Consider the following 27,030-nt stretch of genomic DNA (forward strand, 5'->3'; position numbering starts at 1 on the left):
AAGGGGTTGCTGGAGTTGTTGTTCATTTAATTATTTTCTTGTATAAATACATGTATTAAACACTTCCAAGGATCAAAAAGTCTGCAATACTTTTTATCCTCCTTTTCCCATAAACATTCTCTACTACCATCTCCTTAGGGCATCAGTGAGAAGGCATGCTATGCTGGTCAAGTAACCTCAGTGTTGCCTTCAAGTATCATAAGCTGAAATAAGCACGACTGCCTCAAAGAAGAGTCAGCACAGACATGTGACTGAATATTCATCTTGCCTTAACTCTAAACATACCTCGATTAGATACTTCTTCACATTGTCCTATGGTCAATAGGGGAGGGAGGTTAGGGGCTGGGATGCAGAGGTGTTGCCATTCTTATTCCTTGCCTCAGAACACTTGAGACGCTCCCTTACAACCAATTTTTTCTACAAATGAAGGACACCTTAAACTTACACAAAGTTACATGTCGGTTATATCTCCATAAAACTGAAAAACAATGGCCCAAGCGGTCCTCATGGTTATCTCTCATGGTCCAAATAACATGTGCATTAATGAGGCAAGGCAGATCACTAAATCCTCTCTTTGTGTACCTTCAGTACTTATGCCTAGCAAGCAGCTTCCCATTATTGTAAATACACAGAACGTAAAAGTAGCTTACGTATGAACAGATGCTTTAGAAATAATCCACCCTCAAAATTATTTTATGGAGTATTTTAAGAGAACAGTTGATAGTATTGAGCAAATTACTTATAGTTGATTTTTCAAATGTAGCTTTAATTAGGATGTCAATTATTGAGGTCTCCTAGCGGCAGAGTTCATTTGATCATGTTTCAGATTTAGCCTCACGTACCAAGAACACTGATGGAATTCTGAAGAGCAGCAGTGACGATGGATAGAAAGTGAAACAGTCAGCTTTGCTTCTTGGGTCTCTTGTTCTATTAAGTCCTACCATTTGACCCCTTGCCAAAGAAGGGCAGAGTTTAATGAATTAGTGATTTTAGAGGCTAAGTAATTTTCCTCTTTAGAGACTTTAAAACAAAAATGGAAACCTCGCTGTGAGATGACACAGGTTGAAAGAGAGAGCAGCATGGACTTTTTGAGAATAAATGGATAAAGAAATAAACAAAGCTGCATTACATTATAAAACACTGATTTGTGGCCTGTTGTTCAATAGGTGAAGCACATATATACATACATACATATATAAAGATTAAATATATATTAATATATAATTTAATTAACATTGATTGAATATTTACTGTGTGCCAGGTATTGTACTAAGTACTTTATACAGGTTATGTATATAAACTAGATCAATTCCTGATAAAAGGGATGTATTAGTGTTGTCATGACAAATGATGAAAATAAAACTCTGAGCTATTAAATAGTTTGGCAAAGATTACATAACCAGTCAGTGGCAATGCTGGTATTTAAACCCAGACTTGATTCCAAAGTGCAAATTCTTATCCAACATGATATATTGCCTCTTCAAAAAAAGTGTAGGTGAATACCAGTGCTTAGGGGAGAGAAGAATGTTTTGCCTCACACCGGAAAACTATTACTGAATTCAAGATACTATACTAGGTATGGAGTCATGAGTTGAAAACCATCCCTGCTCTCAAAGAACTAACATTTAAATGGGAGAATAAGACATGGGCACAAATATTTGAAATGTAATTCTGTGTGTGATAAGAAGCCTTGAGAGGTACATACACAGTGCTATGGGAGCTCAGAGAATGAAGAGCTAATAGCCAGTTGGGTGGATGGAAAAGTATTTCATGTGGCACCTTAAAAGATGAGTACTATGCGAATGGTTAAGCACAGGAGGAGATAAGGGAGAAGCATTGTTTGGAAGGGGAGAAATAGATACAAATAAATAGGTAGGGAAGAATAAGAAAACTGAAGGAAGAGTAAAGAGTATAGTTTGATTGGAACTTAAGGTAGGCATTGAGCAATGAGCCAGAAAGAAAAGTGTAGAAAGACCAGAGAGTGTGGGCCAAAACATGGAAACCTGTGACTGTAAATAAACTTCTTTCTATAAGTAATGGGAGACATCTGAAGATTTTTAAAGTAGGACCCTCCATATGGACCTTCCAATCAGTATTGGAATTTAGGATGAAAAATATGGTAGGTCTTCGAGAATAGACAGATAGGAGAAATCTAGGAGAAGGGAGAGGAGATGGAGTTTTACAGCAGTAGTTCAGGTGATGTGTTTTTGCAGCCTTATCGTAAAGAATATGTAGATGAAATATATTTGGAAACTCACTGATGAATTCTTTCTAAGGTAACTCAAATCTAATCAAAGATTTTTGGTAGAAACCTGATGAGAGTTTCAATATGAGCACAAAGTCTTCTATTGCCCTACTCATTTTTCAATAACTTTAGTTAACAAAAAAGAGCTCTATGTCATAGAGAACGGCTGACAACTGCAGAGGGGTCAGGATGTTCTACAATGTATGTTAATAGGAATTAGCAGCAGGAAATAACAGCAGGGGAGAAGGACTACCTACTGCAAAGTCAAAGAAAACAGAAAACAAACAAAACAAAAAGGAAAATCTTTAGTGTCAGAGGCATGCAAACTGCTAAATTGCTCTAGCATTGTTTCCCTGACATTCATTCAGGCACTAACGTTAAATGGAGCAATTTGACATTGTTGCATGTGAGACAGAATGAATTCTACACAAACAAGGCCTGGGATGACAGATTTACTATTCATATTGTTATCTGCCAAAATCGTGAGGTGAAATACTTCCACATCACATTAAGGAACTCCCTGCCATTATATATTCCTTTAAAATATACATATATATATATATATATATATATGTAATGAGGGTAATGGTTTACATCACATTTATGCTGGAAATCAACAATTGGTCTAATGATTAGGTCATAGAATAGACCTATGGATGAGATTTTGATAAAGTTTACTTTTGTTTTTACTAATTTTTAACTTAGCTCTAGATTATATCAGCAGGTATCAAAGTAACTTAGGGACCTTATACACTTGTTACTATGAATCCGAGCAAACTCAGCAGTGTTTCCTCCAAGAGAATTTCTTTACTTTAATTTGCTTATATTAGTTTTAGATTAGCCAAAAGGAAGTATTTTAAGCATATAATTTCATGCTGATCTGAGAAACTGATATATAAAATTAAATCAACTGGAATTTTTTTCCTTTAAGGTATCTCCTATCAAAATGAAAAGACATGGACATACGATGTCTCTGGCAATTATCTACTTTTCCTTTATATATACTTCTGAAGATTGTCAGCCCACTTAACTGTAGGAGGTGAATGCCAACTCTACCTTGGGCTTGAAATGATCTGCACCATATCTGGGAGTATTTTAAGATGCCCAGTCATTTCACTACCTAAGTGCAGAGTGTGGTGTGCTAGGGTAGGCCATGGAAACCTGAATGTCCATGTTTGTTAATGGCAGTTTCACTCGCCCAGCTCATATGCCTGGAATTTTCCCCAGCTTCTTGTTTTACTTTCTAATTTTTAGATGGGATTGGAAAAAAATAAAAAAGAATTGGATATCTGCATATTGAACATCTATTGGGTGCTTGCCTTAGAATATATTGTGTTAACTCTCATAGCAATTCTATAAGAATGATATAAATATCCTCATATTACAGATGTGGAAACAAATTCAAATACTTTGTCACTGGCCCCAGGCTTCACACATAGTTAATGGGAGAGCCATTGGCTGGAGTCTTACTACAAAGAGAACCCAATAATATGGTTGCCTGACCATGATTATCAGCACTGTTTAAATATCTTTTCTACAGAACCCCTCCCACTAGTTCAGGACCTTTGGTTTCTGAAAGTTAGTCCAAATTTATCATATTTCCCCTTGGGAATTCTAATTTGCTTGCTGACAGTTTTCCTGTGAGGATTGTACCCTTACCCTGAACGGTGCCCCCAACTCTAGCCCTACCTAATTTGATGTTTATTCCTCCCTCATGTGGCCTACTTTTAATTCCCAACATGCTTTATTCGTGAGCCCACATGATAGATAAACCAAGTGATGAGCTTTTAGCACTTTGATTTCAGTGTCATCAAAAAGGTTTCATCTGTGATTACAAATACAATTTATTTTGCTTGTGTGCTAGGCATTGCTAGAGGACTCATGTGCAGGCTGACAACTCATAATCCAGATTCCATGTAAAGAAATGATTAATATAGTAAAAGTAGGTTCATCCTTGATTTCTTCCTTATGTTTTGAAAATTGAGACCTATTTTTATTCCTATGAATTACTATTGTACCTAATGATATTTAAGGTCTATATTTATTTTCTACTTTAAAGCTTAATAACAAGTGGATATTAACATCATAGTTAGCAATTTCATTTCAAAACTGGTTGCCAATATTTTGTAGTCTAAGAGCTCCAGAAGAATGGTCCCCATCTGTTGCAGTGTGTATTCATCTGCTGTGGGTGCTCACAAGCCTTTTATCTGTGAACATGGCACAAATCTGCTATGCTGCTGAGATTCACACATAAGCCATGGAATCAGAGGGATGTCAGGTCACATGTAGGATGCATGTTCACTGAAGAGACATTCTCTGTGAATATAATAAGAATGGGAGGCAGTGTGCAGTTGGGGAAGAATCATGGACTTTAGAATCAGAACATTAAAGTTTGAATCCCCCTAACACTCGCTAGCTGTGCAAACTTAGGCGCATTATTCCACCTCTCTGAGCCCCAGTTTCCTCAACTAAGAAAAGCAGATATTATAGCTACACCTCAACAAAACTGCTGTAGAGACTGAAGAAAAGGAAATAATTACTGTGGAGCACCTAGCATGATGCTTTTAGTAGTCACTTAAAAATAAAAGTCATTAATGACTAAAAGTAAAGTACTCACACCACTAAAGGTCAAGGACAAAGGCTAAATCTTAGGAGTCTGGTCGGAGAACAATGTTGAGTAGTTTCCATATGTCTGAAAATAAACGTTATATATAATGTCACATCAAGGCATGTTGATTTCTTTTTAAATGAGGCTTCCTATTGTGTCAAGACTTACCTCTAAAGTTGGCTTAGCATTTTAAGGCCTTCCACAAAATAATCCTAGAAGATGAAAATAACTCTTAAAAATTCCCAGATTAAGCTTTGGAAAAATTCTGATCTCAGATTCTTGCATGATCATTAGCTTACATTCTCATAGAACATATACTTTTCTCTACAACATGAAGAAATCATAACAAGAAAAAAAACACATCTTGAATTTCCAGCCAAAAGATAAGTGCTTTGATCTTTGAGGAAAACATGAATTATGAAGTGTGTAGTTCAAAAAAAATTTTTTAAATAAGTGTATATCTTAAAAGCATTATCAAAAATATCATCTGATGTGAAACCGAGGCTGGCAACTAACGGAAGTTAATGGTATGTGCACCTTGGAAAATGTTTTGTGGTTTCATGACCCCAATGAATTTTTTTCAAGATACTTTTGCTGCTAATGAAGAAACATTACAAGTGGCCCCACTGAGTAGACACATATTGAAATCAAAACAAAATGCTGCCTAAGTGTAGTCTAACATTTCATGATTTAATTATTCACAGTCTAGGAAGGCAGTTTTCTTGAATTATCTTTTTTTTTTCCTTGCAAGAGAAGCAAAGACACTAGTGTTGACCCTTATCGTGAACATCTAAACTTTCCTTTGGAGTTCTATTTCAAAACAAAAAAACAATAATACCGTGCAGCTTATTCTATCAGTAGTTGTAGGCCATTTAGAATAGGAAGGAACTGTAAGAGCTGGTTTTACTTTACGAAAACTGATTTGCCAAAGAAAGCCCTGTGGATTTCCTAACCATGCTGTGGTAAAATATAAGATTAGTGTAGCAATTCCTTCATCAAATGACTTTACTGTTAACATATCGAATTAGTGATCCTGTTAGCCACTATTCCAAGATTACAAGGTAATTCTTTAAAACCACGGGAATTCTCACACATTCTATTACTGTTAATTAGCATTTCTCATCCTGCAGAAAGATTTTCATTAAGGATTATCACTGTATTTAATATGTCTACAAATTGCATTTTTCTGATTACTTTTAAACCTCATATTCTTTATGATCCACACGTCTTATTGTTCTTTTATTTTCATTCCAGCATCATAACAAGGTCATCTTCCTTTATCATACGCAAATACAAGCAGGTGTTCTAGCTGAATAGAAAATTATGTTAGTTTAACACTAGAAAGAGACTCCTTTTAAAATATTTCTTGTCCCAGGGACCACCTTCCATTATTGCTGTTCATTCGTGGTGAGAAATTATTAAGCAGTTGTTACAAAGATGAGCTTTAGAGCCAGACCCAGGGAGTCTGCATCCTGTCTTTGGTACTTGCCATCATCTCTTGGTGCCCCAACTTCCTCATCTACAAAATAGGGTTAATGATAACAATAATAGGTTTAATAATAGTTATAAGTTTGTAATAAGAATTCAATGAGTTAATGTTTTAATTGCTTAAAAGACCACCTGATATGTAGTAAGTTTATATAGGTTTTGTTAAATAAAAGAAATAAATTCCATTGCCACATATGACTTCTGTCATCTTTCCAAAGTAAAAATTTGCTCTACATTTCTTATTTCTCTTGTATCCCTTCATAGTGTTTGCACTATTTCATTTACTTTCTGTGCCAGAGGTGAACTGTGTTCTTTGTAGGAGACATAAGTCACTAGCTGTGGGTGTTAAGGTTTGGGGAGTTAATGTCAAGCAGTGGGTCCATTCTCCACTCATATATTCTATAGCAGTTGCCTGATACTACTGTCCTAAGCTATTTATTTCTCAATGAATATAAGTCATGATCACAATACATCTGGATTTAATGAAGTACAGTGGCAGCCAAGTTAATGTCTATATTCATAATCAGACTGTCTTCAGAATTGTTTCACAAACAAGGCCATTGTAATTGAAAGTCATAGAAAGTCACAGAAAGACTCCCCCCAGATATACTAGTTTTATTTTGTTTCAAGATTTTGACAGAATGTTATTCAGTTTTAGACTTGCTAGCATACAGAGCATTGTAATTACTAAGAATCAAAGGCAGGGAAGGTGATTGGGGGCGGAGAATTTATTATGCAAGGGGAAAAGATCGAGTTATTATAGAATGCTGCATTACCAAAAAATAAGAATTTCACATGAACTGGCATATGTAAACAGCATGTGAAAAGCTGGTCAACAGCCATTTCCGAGTAGCTCTCTATTTCCCCTAATACTACACAGATGCTAGGACGTTAGCTACAGTGAATGTTTATGACCCCATTGCTGTCCACCTCACATTGAAAAGCTGCTATGCGTGATTTGATTCCTTTTCCAATGTTATTTAAAAATCACGTTAATTTTAAAAAATCTAACTTGGAACTTCAAGACATGCACCCCAGTTGTACACATATTTTCTAAAGATTCTAAGAAAACCGCTAAAGGAAATGGACTTACAAGGGTATTTCTTGTAAGGAAATGGACACTTTCATTTTGATTTTCTTTGGTCAAAGAATAAGTTGACCTATTTCATGGTTCACAAGTTACTTTAATTAGTTGAACAGTTGGCTTTTACAGCTAAGAACCATTCTGCTTTATGGGACACCATTGTAGTATTTGCTCATTTAAAAGAAATAAACCCTCCAAGTCACCATCTGTATCATGACTTTAATTGTCATCTGAATGGTAGAGGGAGGGATAATCAAAGAGTTTAAAGATTTCAATGGAGGAATAGAAATAATTTAATTGTCAGGTTACACTCTAGTTTCAGTAGTTTCTATTTTTAGATTGTTGCTTTCGAAATCCAACAAATGAGTATTGAATATCTTGCTAAATATAAGGAACCATAAAAGTTTATTCATAAAACACATATTTTCTTTAAATTTTTCAGAGGCAAGCACAATGTTTACCAAAAACAAGGTTGGAAAGTCCCTATCTGTATCATATTCATGATAATTCTATGCAGTGCAATCCACCACTCTATGACACATCTTAAATTTCAATTGAAGTCTCAGGCAGTAAGGACAATCAAGGCTCTCAGATATCTAAAAGATTTACCTAATAAAAGAACCTCAAGCAAAATGAACCCACTACAGGGAAACCAGTTCAGTGCTTTGTGACCACCTAGAGGGGTGGGGCAGGGAGGGTGGGAGGGAGACGCAAGAGGGAGGGGATATGGGGATATATGTATACATATAGCTGATCCACTTTGTTATACAGCAGAAACTAACACAACATTGTAAAGCAATTATACTCCAATAAAAATGTTTTTAAAAAAGAAATAATTGTGTCTCCAACAAGATTTTAAGTTCGTAAACAAACAAGAGAATCAGTAATCAGCAAGAAATTAGTAGAATTACTTATATTGCACTCCTTTTAGTAGAATACAACCAGGAGTAACTGGCTAGGTAAAAAATATTGCTCATAGAGCAATGTCTTATTCATAGAGGAACAGTGCTATAACAATGTCTAATTTCATCTGTCATCTAACTATTTATCCTAGTCCTATCTCTTGTCACATTAGTAGTTCAAATCTTTGGACCTTAAAGTACACATTTTAAAATTGTGTACTTTTCCTCAAAACAGCTATTCTGAAGACTGTATAGCCTCTTAATCAAGGATATAGATGTGGATTCTATCATCGTGTATTCTACATCCTCACCAATTTTCTTGAGACTGAATCAGAGGTGCAAGACCAGAAAGTCAGTTTGAAATTTGGCAAAACTTCGTGAATTCGGACTTGAGTAATTTAAAGCTAGTCACAATTTGGACAGCTCCTGGGTTGCAATGAACCTTTATTTAATTAACCATTTCTTTCCACAGGGCATGTATTAATTATGTAACTCTTCCTAAAGAGCATAAATTAACACTGTAAAATATTGTAGGATGTTATTATTATAGAACACATGATTTCCATGAATTTCAGAAGCACTCGTCAAATAACAAAGGATAAGCAATGTGATTCTCTTCTCACTCCATTTGGGTTGTTTTTCTAATACTCTAGACATGCATTGATGTATCTACATTTTTAAAATTTATATCCTTTGTAACAAATAAATGACATTTGAAAATAACTGGATAGCCGATAATTTCTGGTTATTAACGTGGCACCCAAGGGGTCAAATTCAGGACCTCTATGTTATGGAAAACAGTAAGTAAACCAGCCACAGAAAAATAAATGGCCAACAAATGTTTAGATTGGTCTCCTCACTTCATTTTTAAATTCCCCTTATGGCCTCTGAAGAAAACAAATTAGGTTGGATTTGTTAGTCACATTTTGAGCTGTCCTGATTGAAATGAGAAAAAGTGGATTCTTTAAGAATACTTTATAACATAATTTCCTTTAAAATTCAAACTGGTTTCTTTCAGGGAAGTCTTACTAAAATTTGCCTGATTAGCGTAAAATCAAATTGTCCTATATTATGCTAAACCTTAAATTTAAGTCATATTGTAAAACAGCAGTTCTCAATTTTTTTTCACTCCACGACCTCATGATTAGACAAACATCAGTGGAATAGATAACCATTTAGAAGAGGCATTTTGAAGAATACTTTTACCTTATGCAAAAAATAAACTACCTCCAATATTATTATCAAACTACACTAGGGAGAAATACGTATTTACTGTCATATTTTCACACTAGAGTCAAGCATAAAATCACCTAAAGAAACTTCATGGAATACATATTGAGAAATACATCTTAAGAATGTTTTTTAACTCTTCCAAAATATAGCAGAGGGAGGAACACTCCCAAACTCATTCTATGAGGCCACCATCACCTGATACCTAAACCAGACTACGATGTCACAAAGAAAGAAAATTACAGGCCAATATCACTGATGAACATAGATGCAAAAATCCTCAACAAAATACTAGCAAACAGAATCCAACAGCACATTAAAAGGATCATACACCATGATCAAGTGGGGTTTATCCCAGGAAGGCAAGGATTTTTCAATATACGCAAATCAATCAACATGATACACCATATTAACAAATTGAAAGAGAAAAACCATATGATCATCTCAATAGAGGAAGAGAAAGCTTTCGACAAAATTCAGCACCCATTTACGATAAAACCCTGCAGAAAGTAGGCATAGAAAAACTTTCCTCAACATAATAAAGGCCATATATGACAAACCCACAGCCAACTTCGTCCTCAATGGTGAAAAACTGAAACCATTTCCACTAAGATCAGGAATGAGACAAGGTTGCCTACTCTCACCACTCTTATTCAACATAGTTTTGGAAGTTTTAACTACAGCAATCAGAGAAGAAAAAGAAATAAAACAAATCCAAATCAGAAAAGAAAAAGTAAAGCTGTCACTGTTTGCAGATGACATGATACTATACATAGAGAATCATAAAGATGCTACCAGAAAACTACTAGAGCTAATGAATGAATTTGATAAAGTAGCAGGATACAAAATTAATGCACAGAAATCTCTTGCATTCCTATACACTAATGATGAAAAATCTGAAAGTGAAATTAAGGAAACACTCCCATTTACCATTGCAACAAAAAGAATAAAATATCTAGGAATAAACCTACGTAAGGAGACAAAAGACCTGTATGCAGAAAATTATAAGACACTGATGAAAGAAATTAAAGATGATACAAATAGATGGAGAGATATACCATGTTCTTGGATTGGAAGAATCAACATTGTGAAAATGACTCTACTACCCAAAGCAATCTACAGATTCAATGCAATCTCTATCAAACTAGCACTGGTATTTTTCACAGAACTAGAAAAAAATTCACAATTTGTATGGAAACACAAAAGACCCCGAATAGCCAAAGCAATCTTGAGAACGAAAAGTGGAGCTGGAGGAAGCAGGCTCCCTGACTTCAGACTATACTACAAAGCTACAGTAATCAAGACAGTATTGTACTGGCACAAAAACAGAAAGATAGATCAATGGAACAGGATAGAAAGCCCAGAGAGATATCCACACACATATATCAGGTCACCTTATCTTTGATAAAGGAGGCAAGAATATACAGTGGAGAAAAGACAGCCTCTTCGATAAGTGGTGCTGGGAAAACTGGACAGGTACATGTAAAAGTATGAACTTAGAACACTCCCTAACACCATACACAAAAATAAACTCAGAATGGATTAAAGACCTAAATGTAAGGCCAGAAACTATCAAACTCTTAGAGGAAAACATAGGCAGAACACTCTATGACATAAATTACAGCAAGATCCTTTTTGACCCACCTCCTAGAGAAATGGAAATAAAAACAAAAATAAACAAATGGGACCTAATGAAACTTCAAAACTTTTGCACAGCAAAGGAACCCATAAACAAGACCAAAAGACAACCCTCAGAATGGGAGAAAATATTTTGCATTTGAAGCAAAAAAGGATTAATCTCCAAGATTTACAAGCAGCTCATGTAGTTCAATAGCGAAAAAACAAACAACCCAATCCAAAAATGGGCAGAAGACCTAAATAGACATTTCTCCAATGAAGATATACAGATTGCCAACAAAGAAATGAAAGAATGCTCAACATCATTAATCATTAGAGAAATGCAAATCAAAACTATAATGAGATATCATCTCACACTGGTCAGATTGGCCATCATCAAAAAATCTAGAAACAATAAATGCTGGAGAGGGTGTGGAGAAAAGGGAACACTCTTGCACTGTTGGTGGGAATGTAAATTGATATAGCCACTATGGAGAAGAGTATGGGCGTTCCTTAAAAAAACTAAAAATAGAACTACCATACGACCCAGCAATGCCACTACTGGGCATATACCCTGAGAAAACCATAATTCAAAAAGAGTCATGTACCAAAATGTTCATTGCAGCTCTATTTACAATAGCCAGGACATGGAAGCAACCTTAGTGCCCTTCATCGGATGAATGGATAAAGAAGATGTGGCACATATATACAATGGAATATTACTCAGCCATAAAAAGAAATGAAATTGAGATATTTGTAGTGAGGTGGATTGACCTAGAGTCTGTCATACTGAGTGATGTAATTCAGAAAGAGAAAAACAAATACCATATGCTAACACATATATATGGAATCTAAGGAAAAGAAAAAAAGGTCATGAAGAACCTAGGGGTAACACAGGAATAAAGACACAGACCTACTAGAGAATGGACTTGAGCATATGGGGAGGGGGAAGAGTAAGCTGGGACAAAGTGAGAGAGTAGCATGGACATATATACACTACCAAACGTAAAATAGATAGCTAGTGGGAAGCAGCCACATAGCACAGGGAGATGAGCTCGGTGGTTTGGGACCACCTAGAGAGGTGGGATATGGAGGGTGGGAGGGAGGGAGATGCAAGAGGGAAGAGGTGTGGGAGCATATGTATATGTATAACTGATTCACTTTGTTATAAAGCAGAAACTAACACACCATTGTAAAGCAATTATATTCCAATAAAAATGTTAAAAAATAAAAAAAATTAAAAATTTAAAAAAGAATGGTTTTTATACATTCATAAAAATCAAGTAAAGGGAAATATCAAGTGTTTCCTTTCATACCTGTGGTTGGGGATGAGTCCAGATTTCCACAGTAGTTGTCTCTTTCATGGGTGTGCGAGATCGTATAACCTCCTTCATTGGCTTTACAAGGGGAACAAAATAGAAGTATTTTTGTTTGTTAAATGTGGAAAACATAGTACAATGCACACATGCATCAAACACAGGTAAGTAAAATAGTGCCTGGGTAAATATCTCTTTCTAGACATTGTAGTTATTGAGGACTTACAATGTGATAGGCACACCTCTAGGTACTGGGAATAAACAAGAGACAAAAAAAAAAAAAAAAAGAAATTCCTTTTCCGATGGAGCTTATAACCCAGTGTTACATTTAAGAGTTCCATTAAACATTTGAGTGCAATTGTGGAGGGCAGTTTAAAACATTTAAATGGCTGAAATTTAAGTTGGAGAGACTTTCAGTCCAATACTTTTACAACTCAATGGCTTCAACAGCTTGTATTTGCAAATTTACAGTGTCTGAAATTAAAATCTATCCTGTGCATGCCACCACATCACAAATTTGCTATCTATCATATAAAGATATTTAACAGTTGTTATAAATGCCAAAAAGCTTATGAACCAATATAGAGATACTAGCATACCAACCCAGAATAATTATCAAGATTTTGAAAAGATGATGTCTATATCCATTTTATTTTCTTCAGGACAGAGAGTATATTCTCTGTTTTAAAAAATATTGAATGTATACTCTACACATTTCTATGTATGTGATTTTAGTATATGGGGGAAAGGGTTTGGTTAAAAAGTTATCCTTTTATCTAGCCAAGGGAGAAATTTTTCAAGGAAGCTAAGAAAACCAAGTTCAGTGACTGTTGGAATCTCATGGGCTATAATAGCAGAACAGAGTAACAGTGACAGAGACCTTATGTCACACTCTCAAGACTTCATACTGATGTTTGGTGTACTACCAATTAGAGTTATGTAATTATTACTTGACAGGGTTTTGAAGGAGAGCATATTTGCCACCCCAAAATATTTCTGGCATAAGGATTATTTTAGGCTGATTATTTTTATGAAACAGCAGACATAAGAAAAGCTCTGAAAACCAAGAAAAGTTACCCTTTTGTAAAGGATATTTACATTTATAAGGGAAATCTCCATTTGTAAGTGTGTCTCCCTCTCTGTACCAGGAAGTGAAGGATGACTAAATCTCTAAAACATTTTTCAGTGAAGTAGGCAACAGACTTAAATCTGCACAACAATCTTACCCTTGATTATTGTGCTTTTCCTCATAGCCTCCCATAACTGGCTCCCCTGCCCCCAACATCTTCTTTTGCCTTTATCTGAAGATGGTATTTAAGGTGATGGCTTGGGCAATTTCAGATAGTTACTCAGATTTCCTGGGTATCTCTCACATATACAGGAGGGATACATGGTATTAAACTTGTTCGTTTTTCTCCTGTTAATCTGTCTTTTATTACGAGGCTGGGGGGAGGGTCTCAGCCAAGAATCTGAAAGGGTGGAGGAAAAATTATTTTTCCTCCCACACAGTTTTAAGTGCCCCATTCCTATTGCCTTACCATGACAGTTTATTTTTTATATTTTTATTATTCCTGCATGCCCATTATGTCAAATCAAGAAAAGAAGAGGGGCTTCCCTGGTGGCACAGTGGGTGAGAGTCTGCCTGCCGATGCAGGGGACACGGGTTCGTGCCCCGGTCCGGGAAGATCCCACATGCCGCGGAGCGGCTGGGCCCGTGAGCCATGGCTGCTGAGCCTGCACGCCCGGAGCCTGTGCTCCGCAACGGGAGAGGCCACAGCAGTGAGAGGCCCGTGTACCGCAAAAAAAAAAAAAAAAAAAAAAAAAAAGAAGAGACAGTTAGGGCTTCCCTGGTGGAGCAGTGGTTAAGAATCCACCTGCCAATGCAGGGGACACGGGTTCAATCCCTGGTCCGGGAGGATCCCACGTGCCGCAGAGCACCTGGATCCATGTGCCACAGCTGCTGAGCCTGCGCTCTGGAGCCCGCATGCCACAACTACTGAAGCCCGCGCGCCTAGAGCCCATGCCCTGCAGCAGGAGAAGTTACCGCAGTGAGAAGCCCATGCACTGCAACAAAGAGTAGCCCATGCTTGCCGCAACTAGAGAAAGTCCTCGCACAGCAGCGTAGACCCAATGCAGCAAAAAATAAAATAATAAAATAAAATTAAAAAAAAAAAGAGAGACAGTCAGATGTGGAACATCACATTTTTAAGGCCCAGTTGAGCAAGAATTATTTTGTTATCATTTAAATGGCAAATTGTGTTTATTCTGCAATGACACTATACCTGTGACAAAAAGAATGCAATACACGTTAATATTACAGACTAAGCACTCATCACAATATTCCAACTCACAGGAAAGCAACAGTTAGAAGAATTCGAAAATTAAAATGAAAGGTCTCATCATAGCAGAATTTCATCACAAAAATAAATGAAAATGAGTGACAAAAGTAAGTTTCTGAAAAGCTAATTTGTTAGCCAAGCAGAGAGAACTACTCACTGATGGTGAGTTATTAAACAGGGTTTGCTTACAGCAAGCAAAGAAATACATCTAGAGAAAACAAACTTAAGACTATTAGCGTTTCACCAAGTACAGTTACTCAAAAAGTTGAGGACATTGAGAGCAACAGCAACGGTAATTTTTTTTAAAAAAAGGGAAAATGGTATGGAGTGTTTTTCCTTTGTGAGTTAACAGATGTTACCAACAATGCTTAATTGCTGTTACTTGCTTGAGGAAGCAATACCAAGTTTGAAGAGACTGAAAAATTAGCCTCTATGAATGAATTGTCTGTGTGGAACAGAACAGGTAAGAATATTTTCAAAGAATTTGACAAAACACTAATTCAGTAAAACCTGATGTGGGATCTGTTAAGGTGTGTTACAACTAATGGTGAGTGAAATATATGTTGCACAGAAAAAAAGTTTAGCTGGACAAATATACAATGCTTTGGAAAACATAAGGTGTTCAAAACCTATGGCTGTTTATTGTATTATACATCAGCAGGTACTTTGTGCAAAATATTTGAGTCTATCATGTGTTATTGAACTAGGAGTCTCAATAGTGAACTTCATTCGCTATTGCTAATGGAACCATTGTCATTCTGTGAACTTTTGTCAAAATTGCAAGTTGAATATCCTGACTTGCCTTACCATACAAGCAGTTGGATGGCTTATAAGTGGCAAAGGTTTATTTTTGAGCTCAGAGCCAAGACGGAAATTTTGCTGAATGAGAAGTACCCTTGAACACTATTATTGAATGCTGAATCACTCTGGCAATTAGTTTTTGTTGAAAACTTGATAACGTTTGATAAATCAACCTAAAATTGTAAGGTAAAAGAGTGCTTATATGCAAAATTTATACTGCAGTAAAGTCACTCTGATGACAACTAAAATTGTTTGAGCCACAAGTAATGGTAAGTTACTTTATACACTCCAGCCCTGTAGAAGTTAAAACAAGAAGCAGAATTTCCATTTGTGCACAAACTCAAATTTTCAATAGGTTGCAATAAATATGGAATTGAGGAGCTTTTATCTGTCAATTAGAAATGATTAATCTTCAATGTAATGGCATGCTAAATGGCAGATATGAAGAAAAGAATCTAATAGAGCTCTTCACATGCCTTCCAAGGATAGATATGTTGAGTTAAATCTATATGCTTGTGGATTGATATCAGTATTGGGCAGTACCTATCTGTGTGAAAAGACATTTTCTGAGATCAGATATACAAGACCATTCATTTCATTAGTAGTCCTCTATTACATAAAACATTGTACTCATTATTATTACATTTGATGGTTTGAATATCATCAATTGAAATTTTGGGGGAATTTGGTTTCTCTTTTGTTATATATAAAACCTACTGAAACTGAGCAGGACCCTGTGGGGCTCCTGGGCACAAAAGCCTTTCTGCCTCCCCTGTTTCTTGTTTGTAGGAAATAAGCTTCATTCAGGTTCCATGACCATCCCTAGTTCCAAAGGGCAGGTTCAAACAGTTGTTAACCAGGGAAGGGAGAGGATTGGGAGACAAGGGAGGAGCAGTCAAGAAATGATAGTGCAGCTTTGGGGCAGGGTCCTGTTACCTCCTCAAGGGATGTACATAACAATATCTTTGAGCTCTTCTGCAGAACTAAAACCCTCACCAAATGGAAGATGTTAACTACTTGATGAAGCATTCTTCATTCCAGAGAAAAGGTCACAGTTTGATAACTTCAAGAACCACAGAAGCCCATCACAAGACCACGGTGATACCAGATGATCCCTGGATTGAAGGAATGCAAGCCCTGCATGCACCCTGATCCTTATCAGCAACCCTGCCTCCCTTGAACCATTACTATAAAACTCCTCACAAGCCCCCATGGGTTGGGACACATAGTTTTCAGGGCATTAGCTTACTGTGGCCTGCTTCACCTGGCAAAGCAATAAAGCTATTCTTTGCTACTTCACCCCAAACTCTGTCTCCAAGATTCAGTTTGGTGTGACAGAGGTCAGGTTTCAGCAACACTACTCTGGCCCTTTACAGAAAAAGTTTGCTGACTTCTGATCTAGAGGAAAAGAAAAGACAAACTAATAACTGTAATTAATGACCAAGTCTATGAAATAAGTAAAGTCTGGTAGACTCTAGATGCAGAGGGTGAAGAGAAGACTTTTTTTGGCAGAGAGAGCAATATGGTCTAAGGTAGGGAAATCCAGGTTGTGGTCTATATGACTGAAGATGTAACTGAAAGATGGGACAGATGTATGAGAAAGTGAATTAAGCACATACTCCTGATGGACTTGCAAAGTCAGCTGGTGATTTTATAGTTATACACTAAGCAAAGATGAAATTCTCAAATGTATTTGAGTAAAGTGTCCTGTGCTACAATAGTTTCTAAGCAGATTTGTGCTCAGGTCTCAGATTTAACCTTATTTTTTAGACCAAGTCTACTAGAGTTGCATTTCCTATGCACAGTTTAAGAATCTGATTTTAAAATTTTCTGTCAATTGTGAGCAGTTTTATGTCTGTCTGTGTGTCAGTCTGTCAAACGTATCATGCCACATTGTAGGGTAGCAAAATTTGCCACCCCAAAACTTATCTTTTTGACATGAGGATTAATTTGGTCTGGTAATTTCTAAGAAACAGAAAGATCAGGAAATTTTTCTTGTTCCTTCCCCCTTAACTGCCTAAAAGCATTTAGATGAAGGGCCTATTCCCAGAATAGAGCTATCACCAGAGATATTTTCAAAGAATATAAGCTTGGTGAGGTGGAGGAAACTCAGCAGGGCCTAGAGATCAGAGTCCACTCTGTGTCCCATCCTCCCTGCTTGCCCCAGCAAAATTTGTTTACCAAACATTTGCTTTTCCATCTCCATGTCAATTGCCTTCCTCAGCATCAAAGACCCAAACCACTACCCCCAACATCCTTCTTTGTCTATAGTTGAAGATGGTATTTAAGATGAGCATTTCAAGGCTTCCCTGGTGGCGCAGTGGTTGAGGGTTCGCCTACCCATGCAGGGAACATGGGTTCGTGCCCCGGTCCGGGAAGATCCCACATGCCGCGGAGTGGCTGGGCCCCTGAGCCATGGCCGCTGAGCCTGCGCATCCGGAGCCTGTGCTCTGCAATGGGAGAGGCCACAGCAGTGAGAGGCCCGCGTACCACAGATGAGAGTTTCAGCCATTTTGGTGAGTTATCCAGTTTTCTGGGACGTCTCCCATGTATATATGTTATTAAATTTTTGTTTTGATTTTCTCCTGTTAATCTGTCTCAAGTCATTTTAACTCTTAGAACAGCCAGAAGAACTTAGAAGGACAGAGTAAAATTTTTCCTGCCTGACAACATTCAAATGTCCATTAAATTAATTAGGGATAGTATATTAGGTGGTTAAATGCTTAAAGCTATGTGGATGTATCTTGTCCATTTAACTTTGACAATTAAATATCTCTATTGTATAATATGCTTCAATATTCAAATATTAGGAAAAGTTTATTGAATTATATTGCACACAAAAATAACAATTTAAAGGTGAAATAATACTCCCACCCCTAACAATGTTCTTTCCATTACTCTTCTCCCTTCCACCAAACCCCATAGTTTTAATACTAATAAGTAAGAAATGGTCTAATAAAATAGCTCCAATATACAGAACTGCTGAGGATTAACTATAATACAAATGAGAGAAATGGCAGTTCTAGGAAATATTAGTGCTCAAAAAATCTATGCTTGACCTTTTTAATAAAACAAAATATGGTTCATCATTGACTTCTGAAAGATAAGATGCAGATCTATGTTTCTGTATCTTTACATGCACCACATACTGAACCAAAATGTATCTTCCCTTTTATGGAATCAGATGTCAAGCTGTCAAGTAAAGAGTAAAGTGCTTTATAATAATCACCGTCTTTACAGATTTAAACCTCATTTTAATCCAGTTCATATTAAGACAGTGCTCAATAGTGAAAAGTGAGAAGTACATCTTACTGTTGATCGTAAAGAGTTGTGAGAAGTGTCACTGTTATTATTGCTAAAAATTAAATAATAATACTTCCAAGAGGATGGATAGATATTGGCTCTTCTTATCTATCAGATATTACTAGTTCATAGTTTAGACATTGGAAGGGAATTCAACTTTATTTAAAAATGTATTAAATCCGTTAGACACTAATATTTCACCAGTGATGCCCTGTTGATCTAATGAAATAGTCATACACGAAAGAAAAATAAAACGTTCATTTATCTTATTTCACCTTTCAGAATCCAGAAATTTTATGCCTTAAAAAGTTGTCTATAGTCTGTTTGAATGACTTTATCTATGAATGTGGGAAGAGTCTGGCTAATAAGGAGCACTAATTCAGAGTAAATGTCCAAAACTGCATTAAATCTCCCCTAATTTTTTGTCTCAGGCAAGAAGTAAGGAAATTTTCAACCAAATTTCCATTCACAGAAATGTGAATTATAGCCCAAAATATACACAGTGATATAGTTTTTGTGATAAATTGGAAAATATTTTCAGTGGCCAAAGGGTTTAGTTTTTTAAAAAAATAATAGGTGACCTACAAGAATAAAATTCACTTCTCCAACTGTGACTGCCTCACAAAAAAGGCTTATGAAGCAAGATAATTAGATTGAAACTTCTAAATATGGCAAGGCCTTCTAAATGTTCTTCCCAAATGTTTTCCTGACAGTGTCGCACAGAATTTGAGATTCAGGGACTTAACATATTAACTGCATACCTTAACCTGACTAATCCCCAAACTACTGGGTCAGGCAAACCCAGACTGATTCTGTGATTCTTTTAGGGTGAAATGCAGAATGCATCCTTTATTCTCCCTTTTGGGAATATTTATTACCACCTAAATCTAATGGTAAGAAAATCATAGTTAGAATAAGATCATGATATTTCTGACTAGTCTCAACATTACATTATTGTTTCAAAATCTAGCAAAATGAGAATCCAGAGGAGCTTCAGTGATTCAGCAATTACATTTCTTTCTCAAAGGTTGCAGGTTTCCCACTAGGAAGGTAAGTATGCTTCCATTTTCTTGGTAATGGTAAGAAACCCAAGAATCTCAGATTTTGCAGAAATGTGACATTCTAAGTTGTCACAATCATCTTTTTATTTTAGCTACCAAAGACTACAAGTGAATTTAACTGATAGATTTTTGTTATTTTATTGCCATATATTAGACACATTGACAGGTTAGGGAAAAAGTCTTCTCAAACTAGCATATAAGACATTTTTGGAGAGTCTTATGTAATATCTACCACAATGATATATGCCTAAAGACAGGTAAGTATGCGGGTGATGCTTCTAGTGATAATATTTATAAAACTTTTCCCTCATTCTCATTTAATTCCTTAAAAGAAATCCAAATCCTTACTATGGGAATAATATCCATCAAAACTATGGCAAACATTTACAAATACAAAGTGAAATTTTATCCTTATTTTTGCCCACGATATATTTACTTGAAGGATTTTGTGTTAAAAGTGTTGGCAGAGGGGAGCTTCAAGATGGCAGAAGAGTAAGACGTGGAGATCACCTTCTTCCCCACAAATACAACAGAAATACATCTACACATGGAACAACTCCTAGAGAACACCTACTGAATGCTGGCAGAAGACCTCAGACCTCCCAAAAGGCAAGAAACTCCACACGTACCTGGGTAGTGCAAAAGTAAAAAGAAAAAACAGAGACAAAAGAATAGGGATGGGACCTGCACCAGTGGGAGGGAGCTGTGAAGGAGGAAAGGTTTCCACACACTAGGAAGCGTCTTCATGGGCGGATGCGGGTGGTGGAGGGGGGAGCTTTAGAGCCACGGAGGAGAGTGCAGCAACAGGGGTGCAGAAGACAAAGCAGAGAGATTCCCGCACAGAGGTTCGGTGCCAACCAGTACTCACCAGCCCGAGAGACTTGTCTGCTCACCCTCCAGGGCGGGTAGGGCTGGGAGCTGAGGCTCCAGCTTCGGTGGATCCCAGGGAGAGGACTGGGGTTGGCTGCATGAACACAGCCTGAAGGTGGCTAGTGCACCACAGCTAGCTGGGAGGGAGTCCGGGAAAAGCTTTGGAACTGCCAAAGAGGCAAGAGATTTTTCTTCCCTCTTTGTTTCCTGGTGCGCGAGGAGAGGGGATTAAGAGGGCTGCTTAAAGGAGCTCCAGAGACGGGCGCGAGCCGCGGCTAACAGTGCGGACCCCAGAGATGGGCATGAGATGCTAAGGCTGCCACTGCAGCCAACAAGAAGCCTGTGAGCAACCACAGGTCACTATCCACACGTCCCCTCCCAGGAACCTGTGCAGCCCGCCACTGCCAGGGTCCCGTGATCCAGGGACAACTTCCCCGGGAGAACACACAGCGTGCCTCAGGCTGGTGCAACGTCATGCCATGCTGTCCTCTGCCGCCGCAGGCTCGCCCCGCATCCATACCCCACCCTCACCCCCGGCCTGAATGAGCCAGAGCCCCCGAATCAGGTGCTCCTTTAACCCCGTCCTGTCTGAGCAAAGAACAGACGCCCTCAGGCGACCTACACGAAGAGGAGGGGCCAAATCCAAAGCTGAACACCTGGAGCTGAGCAAACAAAAAAGAGAAAGGGAAATATATCCCCGCAGCCTCAGGAGCAGCAGATTAAATTTCCACAATCAATTTAATGTACGCTGCATCTGTGGAATACCTGAATAGACAACAAATCATCCCAAATTGAGGAGATGGACTTTGGGAGCAACCATATATATACTTTTTCCCTTTTTCTCTTTTTGTGAGTGTGTATGCATATGCTTCTGTGTGTGATTTTGTCTGTATAGCTTTGCTTTAACCATTTGTCTTAGCGTTCTGTCTTTTCTTTTTCTTTTTTCTTTTTTTTTAGTATAGTTTTTAGCACTTGTTATTGTTGGATTTGTTTTTTTTTTTTTTTTTTGATTTGGTTGCTCTCTTCTTTCCTTATTTTAAATTAATTTTTAATTTTTTAATAATTATATTTTATTTCATTTTATTTTATTTTACCTTTTTCGATCTTTCTTTGCTTTTTTCTCCTTTTTATTATGAGCCGTGTGGATAACAGGCCCTTGACGCTCTGGCCAGGCATCAGGGCTGTACCTCTGAGGTGGGAGAGCCAAGTTCAGGACATTGGTCCACAAGAGACCTTCCAGCTCCACGTAACATCAAATGGCAAAAATCTCCCAGATATCTCCATCTCAATGCTAAGACCCAGCTAAACCTAACGACCAGCAAGCAACAGTGTTGGACACCCTATGCCACACAACTAGCAAGACAGGAACACAACCCCACCCATTAGCAGAGAGGCTGCCTAAAATCATAATAAGGTCACAGACACCCCAAAACACACCACCAGACATGGACCTACCCACCAGAAAGACAAGATCCAGCCTCATCCACCAGAACACAGGCACTATCCCCTCCACCAGGAGGCCTACCCAACCCACTAAACCAACCTTAGCCACTGGGGGCAGACACCAAAAACAACGGGAACTAAGAACTTGCAACCTTTGAAAAGGAGACTCCAAACACAGTAAGTTAAGCAAAATGAGAAGAAAGAGAAATGCACAGCAGATGAAGGAGCAAGGTAAAAACCAACCAAACCAAACAAATGAAGAGGAAGTAGGCAGTCTACCTGAAAGAGAATTCAGAATAATGATAGTAAAGATGATCCAAAATCTTGGAAATAGAATGGAGAAAATACAAGAAATGTTTAACAAGGAACTAGAAGAACTAAAGAGCAAACAAACAATGATGAACAACACAATAAATGAAATTAAAAATTCTCTAGAAGGAATCAATAGCAGAATAACTGAGGCAGAAGAACGGATAAGTGACCTTGAAGATACAAGAGTGGAAATAACTACTGCAGAGCAGAATAAAGAAAACAGAATGAAAAGAAGTGAGGAGTCTCAGTGACCTCTGGGACAATATTAAATGCACCAACATTCAAATTATAGGGGTCCCAGAGGAAGAAGAGAAAAAGAAAGGGACTGAGAAAATATATGAAGAGATTATAGTTGAAAACTTCCCTAATATGAGAAAGGAAATAGGAAATAGTTAATCAAGTCCTGGAAGCACAGAGAGTGCCTTATAGGATAAATCCAAGGAGAAACACTCTAAGACACATATTAATCAAAGTATCAAAAATTTTAAAAAAAGGAAAAAAATATAAGCAGCAAGGGAAAAACAACAAATAACATACGTGGGAATCCCCATAACGTTAACAGCTGATATTTCAGTGGAAACTCTGCAAGCTGGAAGGGACTGGCAGGACATATTTAAAGTGTTGAAAGGGAAAAACCTACAACCATGATTACTCTATCCAGCAAGTATCTCATTCAGATTTGATGGAGAAATTAAAACTTTTGGAGACAAGCAAAAGCTAAGAGAACTCAGCACCACCAAACAAGCTTTACAACAAATGCTAAAGGAACTTCTATAGGCAGGAAACACAAGAGAAGGAAAAGACCTACAAGAACAAACCCAAAACAATTAAGAAAATGGCAATAGGAACATACATATCGATAATTACCTTAAATGTAAATGGATTAAATGCTCCAACCAAAAGACATAGACTGGCTGAATGGATACAAAAACAAGACCCGTATATATGCTGTCTACAAGAGACCCAATTCAGGCCTAGGGACACATACAGACTGAAAATGAGGGGATGGAAAAAGATATTCCACGCAAATGGAAATCAAAAGAAAGCTGGAGTAGCAATTCTCATATCAGACAAAACAGACTTTAAAACAGAGACTACTGCAAGAGACAAAGAAGGACACTACATAATGATCAAGGGATCAATCCAAGAAGAAGATATAACAATTGTAAATATTTATGCACTCAACATAGGAACACCTCAATACATAAGGCAAATACTAACTGCTATAAAAGGGGAAATTGAAAGTAACACATTCATAGCAGGGGACTTTAATATTTCACTTTCACCAATGGACAGATCATCCAAAATGAAAATAATTAAAGAAACACAAGCTTTAAATGATACATTAAACAAGAGGACTTAATTGATATTTATAGGAAATTCCATCCAAAAACAACAGAATACACATTTTGCTCAAGTGCTCATGGAACATTCTCCAGGATAGATCATATCTTGGGTCATAAATCAAGCCTTGGTAAGATTAAGAAAATTGAAATTGTATCAAGTATCTTTTCCAACCACAATGCTGTGAGACTAGATAGCAATTACAGGAAAAGATCTGTAAAAAATACAAACACATGGTGGCTAAACAATACACTACTAAATAACGAAGTGGTCACTGAAGAAATCAAAGAGGAAATCAAAAAATACATAGAAACAAATGACCATGGAGACACGACGACCCAAAACCTATGGGATGTAGCAAAAGCAGTTCTAAGAGGGAAATTTATAGTAATACAATCCTACCTTAATAAACAGGAAACATCTCGAATAAACAACCTAACCTTGCGCCTAAAGCAATTAGAGAAAGAAGAACAAAAAAAAAAACAAACCCAAAGTTAGCAGAAGGAAAAATATCATAAATATCAGATCAGAAATAAATGAAAAAGACATGAAGGTAATGATAGCAAAGATCAAAAAAACTAAAAGCTGGTTCTTTGAGAAGATAAAATTGTTAAACCATTAGCCACACTCATCAAGAAAAAAAGGAGAAGACTCACATCAATAGAATTAGAAATGAAAAAGGAGAAGTAACAACTGACACTGCAGAAATACAAAAGATCATGAGAGATTACTACAAGCAACTCTATGCCAATAAAATGGACAACCTGGAAGAAATGGAAAAATTCTTACAAAGGCACAACCTGCCAAGACTGAATCAGGAAGAAATAGAAAATATGAACAGACCATTCAAAAGCACAGAAATTGAAACTGTGATTAAAAATCTTCCAACAAACAAAAGCCCAGGACAAGGTGGCTTCACAGGCAAATTCTATCAAACATTTAGAGAAGAGCTAACACCTATCCTTCTCAAACTCTTCCAAAATATAGCAGATGGAGGAACACCCCAAACTCTTCTACGAGGCCACCATCACCCTGGTACAAAAGCCAGACAAGGATGTCACAAAGAAAGGAAACTACAGGCCAATATCACTGATAAGCATAGATGCAAAAATCCTTAACAAAATACTAGCAAACAGAATCCAACAGCACATTAAAAGGATCATACACCATGATCAAGTGGGGTTTATCCCAGGAAGGCAAGGATTTTTCAATATACGCAAATCAATCAACTTGATACACCATATTAAAAAATTGAAGGAGAAAAAACATATGATCACCTCAATAGATGCAGAGAAAGCTTCTGAAAAAATTCAACACCCATTTATGATAAAAACACTGCAAAAAGTAGGCATAGAGGGAACTTTCCACAAAAGAAAAAAGGCCATATATGACAAACCCACAGCCAACATCATCCTCAATGGTGAAAAACTGAAAGCATTTCCAATAAGATCAGGAACAAGACAAGGTTGCCCAGTCTCACCATTCTTACTCAACATAGTTCTGGAGGTTTTAGCCATAGCAATCAGAGAAGAAAAGGAAGTAAAAGAAATCCAAATCGGAAAAGAAGAAGTAAAGCTGTCACTGTTTGCAGCTAACATGATTCTATACATAGAGAATCCTAAAGATGCTATCAGAAAACTACTAGAGCTAATCAATGAATTTGGTAAAGTAGCAGGATACAAAATTAATGCACAGAATTCTCTGGCATTCCTATACACTAATGACGAAAAATCTGAAAGTAAAATCAAGAAAACACTCCCATTTACCATTGCAACAAAAAGAATAAAATATCTAGGAAAAAACCTACCTAAGGAGACAAAAGACCTGTATGCAGAAAACTATAAAACACTGATGATAGAAATTAAAGATGATACAAATACATGGAGAGATATACCATGTTTTGGGGTTGGAAGAATCAGCATTGTGAAAATGGCTCTACTACCCAAAGCAATCTACAGATTCATTGCAATCCCTATCAAACTACCACTGGCATTTTTTACAGAACTAGACCAAAAAATATCACAATTTGTATGGAAACACAAAAGACCCTGAATAGCCAAAGCAATCTTGAGAAAGAAAAACAGAGCTGGAGGAATCAGGCTCCCTGGCTTCAGACTATACTACAAAGCTACAGTAATCAAGACAGTATTGTACTGGCACAAAAACAGAAAGATAGATCAATGGAACAGGATAGAAAGCCCAGAGATAAACCCACGCACATATGGTCACCTTATCTTTGATAAAGGAGGCAGGAATGTACAGTGGGGAAAGAACAGCCTCTTCAATAAATGGTGGTGGGAAAACTGGACAGGCACATGTAAAAGTATGAGATTAGATCACTCCCTAACACCATACGCAAAAATAAGCTCAAAATGGATTAAGACCTAAATGTAACGCCAGAAACTATCAAACTCTTAGAGGAAAATATAGACAGAACACTCTATGACATAAATCACAGCAAGATCCATTTTGACCCACTTCCTAGAGAAATGGAAATAAAAACAAAAATAAACAAATGGGACCTAATGAAACTTCAAAGCTTTTGCACAGCAAAGGAAACCATAAACAAGATCAGAAGACAACCCTCAGAATGGGAGAAAACATTTGCAAATAAAGCAACTGACAAAGATTTAATTTCCAAAATTTACAAGCAGCTCATGCAGCTCAGTAACAAGAAAACAAACAATCCAATCCAAAAATGGGCAGAAGACCTAAATAAACATTTCTCCAAAGAAGATATACAGACTGCCAACAAACACATGAAAAATGCTCAACATCATTAATCATTAGAGAAATGCAAATCAAAACTACAATGAGATACCATCTCACACCAGTCAGAATGGCCATCATCAAAAAATCTAGAAACAACAAATGCTGGATAGGGTGTGGAGAAAAGGCAACACTCTTGCACTGCTGGTGGGAAAGTGAATCGGTACAGCCACTATGGAGAACAGTATGGAGGTTCTTTTAAAAACTACAGATAGCAGTCTTCCCTGGTGGCACAGTGGTTGAGAGTCCACCTGCCAATGCAGGGGACATGGGTTCGTGCCCTGGTTTGGGAAGACCC

At 37.1% G+C, this 27,030-nt stretch overlaps 1 protein-coding gene across 5 annotated transcripts in view; it reads right to left on the bottom strand.

Annotated features, from left to right (window-relative positions):
• PCDH11X (protocadherin 11 X-linked) overlaps window positions 1-27,030 on the bottom strand; it is a 708,447-nt gene that overhangs the window by 381,124 nt on the left and 300,293 nt on the right. For 4 of the 5 annotated variants that reach the window (XM_073798964.1, XM_073798963.1, XM_073798962.1 and 1 more), the window contains exon 3: window positions 12,491-12,571. The exons of the other annotated variant lie outside the window; for it this stretch is intronic. In XM_073798964.1, the coding sequence (XP_073655065.1) occupies window positions 12,491-12,571 (81 nt within the window). The remainder of the gene's footprint in view (window positions 1-12,490; window positions 12,572-27,030) is intronic. 5 annotated transcript variants of the gene reach the window in all.

The sequence above is a fragment of the Tursiops truncatus genome, chromosome X (assembly GCF_011762595.2).
Source record: "Tursiops truncatus isolate mTurTru1 chromosome X, mTurTru1.mat.Y, whole genome shotgun sequence".
Lineage (NCBI taxonomy): Eukaryota > Metazoa > Chordata > Mammalia > Artiodactyla > Delphinidae > Tursiops > Tursiops truncatus.